Source organism: Bos grunniens, chromosome 13, assembly GCF_055505025.1.
Source record: "Bos grunniens cultivar Pamir isolate PY7600 chromosome 13, Bosgru_T2T1.0, whole genome shotgun sequence".
Lineage (NCBI taxonomy): Eukaryota > Metazoa > Chordata > Mammalia > Artiodactyla > Bovidae > Bos > Bos grunniens.
The window spans coordinates 10,838,912-10,846,553 of NC_141177.1; the positions used below are offsets into that span (position 1 = coordinate 10,838,912).

The window sequence follows — 7,642 nt, forward strand, 5'->3', positions numbered from 1 at the left end:
CCACAAGCATTTATTCCTCTGACCAGAGCAAGGAACAGAGGTTGAAATTCTAATCTGCCTGACTGTGCAGGCCAGATTTGGAGAACAAGGAAAGGATGGATCCGGGCCCAGGGAAGCCAAAAATAAATAGATAGATAGATAAATGGATAGATAGATAAACAAATAGTTGGTATTTAATAAAAAAAGATAGTGAAGGACAGGGAAGCCTGGCTTGCTGCAGCCCATGCGGTCGGACTGCGCAATTGAACAACAAAAAAGAGGGATGAGCAATTCGGAGACAGGCACGCTGCAGAGGCTGCAGGCGGCCAGGAGGGGGCGCGCGCGGGCTCCGAAGCCCGACGCCCCTCAGGGGCGGGACCTGCGAGCGGCGCGCATGCGCCCAAAGGGAGGCGGTGGCGCCGGCCCGGATGAAGGGCAAGACGGTGGCCGAGAGGGTGCGCGGAGGAGGACGGTGGCCGACGAGGTCGGGCATGGAGCACCTAGAGCGCTGCGCGTGGGTCCTCCGGGGGACGCTGGTGCGATCGGCAGTGCGGAAATACCTGCCCTGGGCTCTGGCGGCCTCTATGCTGGCGGGCTCCCTCCTCAAGGAGCTCTCCCCGCTGCCCGAGAGCTATCTCAGCAACAAGCGCAACGTCCTCAACGTGTGAGTGCGCCCCGGGTCCCCTCCTGCCCCCGCCGTAGCCGTCACTGTCGGCTTGCCCAGAAAGCCGGGGCTTAGCTGCTCTCATGGACGGGTCATTGGAAGGGGAGGTCCTTCTCCGCATCGTGGCAGCTGTGTCTACACGCGTGTCTCGACGAGGGGACCCTGGGATAGCTAGTGTCACTAGCAAGTCGCGTTTGCACATCCAGAGCAGAGAGTCTGAGCTTGACTGGGCAGGGGTAACGGGCAGGGTGTGTGTATCTCCGTGTGTGTAGAGGTGGGAGATGGGAAGGGGGCGTGAACCAGCCTCTGTGGCTGCTCCCCGTGCCTCCCCTCGGGATTAGGAGTTGGCCCCTGCTTTAGGGGAGATGCCACCTCCCTCCTGCCTGCCAGTGTCAGACCGTGAGCCTCCGCCCTAAGTGCTGTATTCCCCCCAGCTGGTGACGGAATCCCATCACACTTGGGTGGGGCAAGTAGACCTGCCTTCTTTCCCCAACACCCCTTCCCTCCCCCCACAACTCCCACCTTTGAAAGCCTGTCCTAGCCTGTGACAATCCCCCGCTCCAAGATAATCACCCCGGAGCGGAACCCTCCAGTCTATGACCTTTCCCCTGGATCTGCTTGGATCTTCTCAGCTACTCAAAGTTCATGGCAGTGGCCCAGGAATGCAATTCCAGTTGAGCTCTTTGAGACTTCTCCTTAAGTCCACCCACCCGCTCCTTTTTGTTTTTTTAATTTATTTATTTTCTGGCCATGCCCAGAGACATGTGGGATGCTTGTTCCCCTACCAGGGATTGAACCCACACCCTCGCATTGGAAGTGTGGAGTCTTAACCATTGGATGGCCAAGGAAGTCCTTTTATTCTTTTTTTAAACCTCTTGGATTTTAAGTTTATTGACACAAACACTGATTTGCAATAGTGAAGGGAAAGTCTGAAAGACAAAACTTCTCCCTTGGTGTGAGCTTCCATTCTTCTTTGAATTACAGTGTCTGTGGTGTCTTGCAAGAGTCAGTCCAACTTTGTTCATCTACTTAAAACCCTAGTTTCTTTCTGCAGCAGCTTCATCAGATACCTGACAGGTCTTGACTCTAGCCAGATCCTTGCATGTCAGTCCCAGGGAAGACTTTCATGACAGGTGCTTGGGCATTGTTTGAGGAGGCTTTGGGACCCAAGAGTCTTACTGTCTCTGGCCCACCTTCCTTCCTTCCCCACTCACGGAGGCTGGGCTGAGACTAGATTATGAGAGTGGTCCTGGCCCCAGGTGTCTCTTGCATGTGTGTTGACCGCCCCTGGTCTCTAGGTCATCTACCTTTGATGAACTCAGGGGTGGCAGACAAGGCAGCTGCTTGCTTAATCTGGCCTGGGTGAGCTGGGTGCCCAGCAGCCTGGCAGACAAGTTCCTGTCGTTTGAGAGTTTCCATGAATTCTAGTGTTTTGTTCCACACTTCTGTGCTGGTTATTGGGTTAGTTAAAATGTTACGGAAAAACTCTTAACGAACTTTGTGGTCAACCCAATAATTTAATCAAAGGGAGCTAGTGAATTATTGGCTCTGAAAGGGATTTTAAAGGTCATTTCATCCCCTCAGTTCTACTTGACAGTTGAGAAATGGAGGCCCAGAGAAGTGTGTTGATAAGTCAGAGTCAGGATTGGAACCTGGGTCTTCTAGCCTGAAGCCAGGCTTCTGTCTGATCATTTCTGCCACGTAGGAAAAAGCTTTGGTGTAGAGAAAGCATGGGTTTGGGGGCTGGCCAAACCTTGGTTTCACCTGGGCTTGCTGGTCGTGTGAGTGTGATCCTGGGCAAGTTACCAAACTATTCTTTATCTATAATATGGGGCTAATGACACCTTCTTCACAGGGTAACTGAGTGTTCTGTGGGAAAGTGGATGTACATAAAAGGTCTGTAATTACTTTCCTGAGCAAATAACATAGTGCCTAAGATAGCAGCCCTGGATTTGAACCCCAGCTCCACCTCCGATGGCCTCCGCTTTGGGCATGATGCTTCTCTGTGCCTCTGTGTTTGTACCTCTGTACAGATAAAGTTTTCTTATTATAAAGTGGGGATAATAGCAGTACCTTTCTCATAGAGTTGTGTCAGGATTAGGAGTTAATGGCTTCCCTGGTGGCTTAGATGGTAAAGAATCTGCCTGCAATATGGGAGACCCAGGTCTGATCAGGAAGATCCCCTGGAGAAGGGAATGGCTACTCACTCCGGTATTCTTGGCCTGGAGAATTCCGTGGCCAGAGGAGCCTGGTGGGCTACAGTCCACAGGATCGCCAAGAGTCGGACACGATAGAGCAACTAACACTTTCACTTTCTTTCTTTGAGGTTATACTTACATAGGTGAAGCTGTCGTCTCTAGCTCTTATTACCTTTTTGCCTTTTTCCCTGCTCACGAGTCCAGAGTCCTGAGGCATGGCACGGGACTCTCTGCCACATCCCCGCTCTTCACCTCCACTCTCCTCCTCTCCCAGGTATTTTGTCAAAGTGGCCTGGGCCTGGACCTTCTGCCTCCTCCTGCCTTTCATCGCCCTCACCAACTACCACCTGACGGGCAAGGCCGGCCTGGTCCTGCGGCGGCTGAGCACCCTGCTCGTGGGCACGGCCATCTGGTACGTCTGCACGGCCATCTTCTCCAACATCGAGCACTACACGGGCAGCTGCTACCAGTCTCCAGCCCTGGAGGGGGAGAGAAAGGAGCACCAGAGCAAGCAGCAGTGCCACGGGGAAGGGGGCTTTTGGCACGGCTTCGACATCTCAGGCCACTCCTTCCTGCTGACCTTCTGCGCCCTCATGATTGTGGAGGAGATGGCCGTGCTGCACGAGGTGAAGACGGACAGGAACCACTGTCTCCACGCAGCCATCACCACCCTGGTGGTGGCCCTGGGCTTCCTGACCTTCATCTGGGTGTGGATGTTTCTGTGCACGGCCGTCTACTTCCACAACTTGTCCCAGAAAGTGTTTGGCACCCTGTTCGGTCTGCTGGGCTGGTATGGGACGTACGGCTGTTGGTATCTGAAATCCTTTTCTCCAGGACTCCCTCCCCAGAGCTCCAGTTTGAACTTGAAGCAAGACACTTACAAGAAATAAGAGAAACAAAAGGGATGAGGGCAGGACCAGGGTTGAAAGCTTTTTCTGTTTCTTTTTCTCCTTAATTGTTTGACTAAATGATCGATCCTGCTTCGGGAAGGAAGCTTACCGGGCAGTTTTGGGGTTGAGGGGGTGTGGTGGTGGAGTCTGGGGAGCTGGGCTGGGCCTGGCGACATCACGCTGTATTACAAGCACCACCATCCCCAGTCAGGCACTTTGCATCCCTGGCAAGACTTGACCTTAATCTGTTACGTCCCTTTTGTCCCTGGATGGCGAGCTCAGGCTCAGTGAGAGGGCAGAATCAGGAAGGCCTCTCTGGTGTGGCTAAATGGGGTGGGGGGGCTCAGGACCCTCCCTTGCTGCCGTCACTTGCTCCCTGATTCTTAGCTGTCTTCTGTGTCAAGGGCTGCTAATGCTGTTAATTAACAACCATGCCCTCTGGTCAGCTTTGCATAAGCATTTATTTCCAGCAGGGTTCTTTATATATCACTACCAACCGCCTAAAAGACACAGTCTGGTTGTAGTATTTGTTCTATCTGTGGAATGTCAAATACTTCAACTGACTTGTGATTAACTACCAAAACAGTCACACTGGAGTGCCTCTGCGACGGAGTATTGGACACTTTTTATGTAATGAACACTAATAATTTTCTGTCCATGTTGTCTAGTATATATTGGTTTTTGGAGCAATAAGGTTATCTCCCCTCCCCTTCTGTTTTGAGTGAATGCTTTATAGTTTTTAATAACAACAATGGTATTTGTTCTTTGTTGACAGAACTTCAAAAAATAACTCACGACTCCAGTGTTGCACTTTGGCACACGTGTCGAGCGCCTTGAGGGTTTTTTAGCACACTAGAACACTCTCGGCTTTATGGTATTAAATTCAAGCTCGCGGGGCTGTTTTCTCGGTTAAGAATCAAACTGGGAAGCAGACATTTGAATAACTTGTTGAATTTTAAGCTGAGTCAGAGTAATTTTGCAAAATGTCTATTTGCACTGAAACTCTCCTGACCAGGCATTAGTGGTGTCAGACTGAACAGTGTTTCAGAGTCGTGTGATAATAAGTCTCCTGTCCATTGCTATGGCCCAGAACATTTTTGCCTGTTTAGACAAGATGATGGTAAGTCAGAAGTGGAGGAAGATGTCTCTCCTTGCTTCTGAGGGCAAGAAGCCAACTTGTTTGCAGGAACGTCCCTGTTAAATGGTGGCTTGACTTTGGCCCCTCCCTCTTCTTAACTGGACCACCACCAAAACCACAGCAAACCAGCGTCTGTTCATCTGCCCTCGAACTTGACTTTTTCTTTCCCGTTTGCAGCATTCTCAACTTCCAACCTTGTCCTTGTGTGACCTTCACCGTGAGAATGCTGGAAAGGGTTAGATACTCTGTTTCGTCTGCCCTACAAAGACGCAGTTAGTGCTGTGATAAGATACCCCTTCCTTCTCTCTGTGTCTCTGTAAGCCTTTCATCCCCAGCCCCTTGCATTTTGGATAATCATCCTGGAAGCTTCTTCTATACTCTTTGCCCCCAGTCAAGCCTGATAATAGCATTAACTGATAAGCACTTGATTGGTTTAACTCAAGCTTAGGTTGCTAGGAACTTGATGTCTGGGAAATCTTCAGTGTAAAACATACTGCTTATAAAGATGTATTTAAAATGCGTATCTCATCTGGCCACAGCTTATCCTGTATCGATCAAAGTGTGAGGTGTGATGCATTGGACCCACAGGTGGCAGGAGCACCTGGCAGTGAGATTCTGGAGGTGTCGCCACAACGCCTCGGGAGCACTGGCAAGATGCCATGGGCCCCCCCGGGAGAAGGGTTTTGCTCTCTGGAGCTCCATCTGTAAACCAGGGGTGGCCGAGGGGGTGGGGTAGGTGGCAGGGGCTTGTTGAAGGGATCGAAATCCCTCCTAAGTGTCAGGTTCAGCACCGAAAGGCAACAGACACGAGGTGACGCCAGTATTTGTTTGTCCCAGGTAAACATCTCCAGACATTTCTCTCCTGCAGGTCTGATTCAAGCTCAGCCCTACATTAACTCCGTGGAACGCGTCCGGTACCGAATCTTGTCGAGTCATCAGTCTCCCTCCACTTCCTGCTCAGTCTTATCGCTTTGCCTGTCGCTGGGGGACATGCTCTCCATCTGTATGTGAGACAGCATGGCAAGGCTGAAAGCGTTTGGGTTTAGGCGGGTGTGAGAGGTGGGTCCAAATCTTGGCACCACCACTGCCAAGAGCGGTCTGACCGTGGGCATGCCTCAATTTCTCCATCTGTAAAATGGAGGTGGTCCTGTCGGGATGAAGGGAAAATGATGTAGGTCAATGCCCAGCACATGGGCGTAGCAGGTGACCACCCCCCTGCTTCCTTTTTCTTGATTACACCTTTAGGACTCTTTGGCTTCTCTAGAGAAGGCAGGGAAACCAGCATCTTCTTTGGAGTGCCATTCAGGGTCTGGGTATCCTGTCAAAATAGCCTCGTCTTTTGAAAAGTGTCTGTTCCCGCGGTGCTGAACAAGAGGCTTCCGAGGGCGTCTGCAATCACAGAACACCGCCGTGCTTGGTTTGCCTCCGTGTTGAGGTTCATTCACTGGCGCCTCATTTTCCACGTGCATCTGTCGTAGTCTGAGTACCAGATTGTGTTTAGCGAATGGCTCTTGCCACTGTTTTTGTACACACACAGATCGTATGTGTAAACAGGCAAATGAAGTAAACTGGAGATAATGAAAACCCCACATTGCTGCGTTTCGTGTGTTCTTTTCCACAGCCTTTAATTCCAGAACCAGGAAAGCTCAGCCCGCTTTACAAAAGGAGGGTAATTCTTAGTGGAGCCCCTCGTCACAGATAGGGAATTTCAAGGCTGTTGCCACTCTTAATTATTTTCTCCTCAACCCTGGAAACTAAGGATGGGTTGTCACGTATTTCTTAGCTTGCTTAGCTCCTTGCCCCTGTGCCACATCCGTGTCTCAGAGCCCTGAGGTCTGTATCTGCCAGATTTGCAAACAGTTTTCTTGGCAGTCGGAGGAAGGCTAAGCCTCGTAGAAGTAACACAAAGGACGGTTACAGTTGACTCAAACGAGGTCATCTGTGAAAACGCCTTCTCACTCTGGAGGCCTGTATGCCTGTGAGGACCTTCTGTACCTCTTAGCGCCTACTCCTTTGTCAGCCTGACCTACTCAGTCCTTCCACGCAGTGTCTATAGAATGTTCAAGGGCTCCAGGATTTGACGCTCTTCCCAGTTCAAACGCCCTCAGCAGCACCAAACCCTTCTTGAGTTTATCCTGTGAGCCAGGAGCTGGGACAGGATAATAAAGTCCCTCCCTTCTGAAGCTTGTGGTTCAAAGTCTGTCCCTTCAGAGCTTGAGGTGTGTGCTGGGGTTGCAAAGGTGAATTTGCTACATCTTTGCATCTGAGGAATTTTCAGTCGTGGAGAAGATGCCTGATGAGCCGACAGCCACCATCAAGTGTTCTGAGCACAGGCCAAGGTCAGGGCCTGGGAACGCAGAGCAGGGGACCACCAGCTGCCCTGCGGAATCATGAGATGTTTCCCCGGAACCTAGTTCTTTTGGGTCTGGAAGGATGGGGAAAAGTTCAAACGGTTGGGCAGAGAAGAGAATCCCAGAACGTGAGAACAGCACACGCAAAGGCACGGGCGTGCAGTGCCACGATTGTCATTCAGGTATCTCTTCTCAGGAGACCTAACTTTCCCCTAATGGTCAAGAGCAATGGAAGGAAACATGGCAAGCTAAAAGAATGTCAGTGGAGATCCTGGGTGCGCCCTGCTGTGCCATCAAGAGCACTCAGCTAGAAGTGCAAATGCCTGCTTGGAGCTGGCTTCCCCCACTGCTTTATCTGCTCTTCTGTGTGACCCTGACCGAGTCAGTCAACATCTCTGGGTCTCAATTTCCATATCTGATAA

General features: G+C 51.0%; 1 protein-coding gene across 1 annotated transcript; it reads left to right on the forward strand.

Annotated features, from left to right (window-relative positions):
* The first annotated feature begins 386 nt into the window (after window positions 1-386).
* FITM2 (fat storage inducing transmembrane protein 2) lies at window positions 387-6,458 on the forward strand. The gene is made up of 2 exons (XM_086331694.1): window positions 387-643; window positions 3,116-6,458. The coding sequence occupies exons 1-2, from the start codon at window positions 408-410 to the stop codon at window positions 3,729-3,731; spliced, it is 852 nt and encodes a 283-aa protein (XP_086187820.1). The 5' UTR covers window positions 387-407; the 3' UTR covers window positions 3,732-6,458.
* The last annotated feature ends 1,184 nt before the right edge of the window (window positions 6,459-7,642 follow it).

Coding starts and splice junctions, on each gene's coding strand:
- FITM2 (XM_086331694.1), top strand. CDS start 408: ATGAAGGGCAAGACGGTGGCCGAGAGGGTGCGCGGAGGAGGACGGTGG. Junction 644..3,115: donor AAGCGCAACGTCCTCAACGT/GTGAGTGCGCCC, acceptor CTCCTCTCCCAG/GTATTTTGTCAAAGTGGCCT.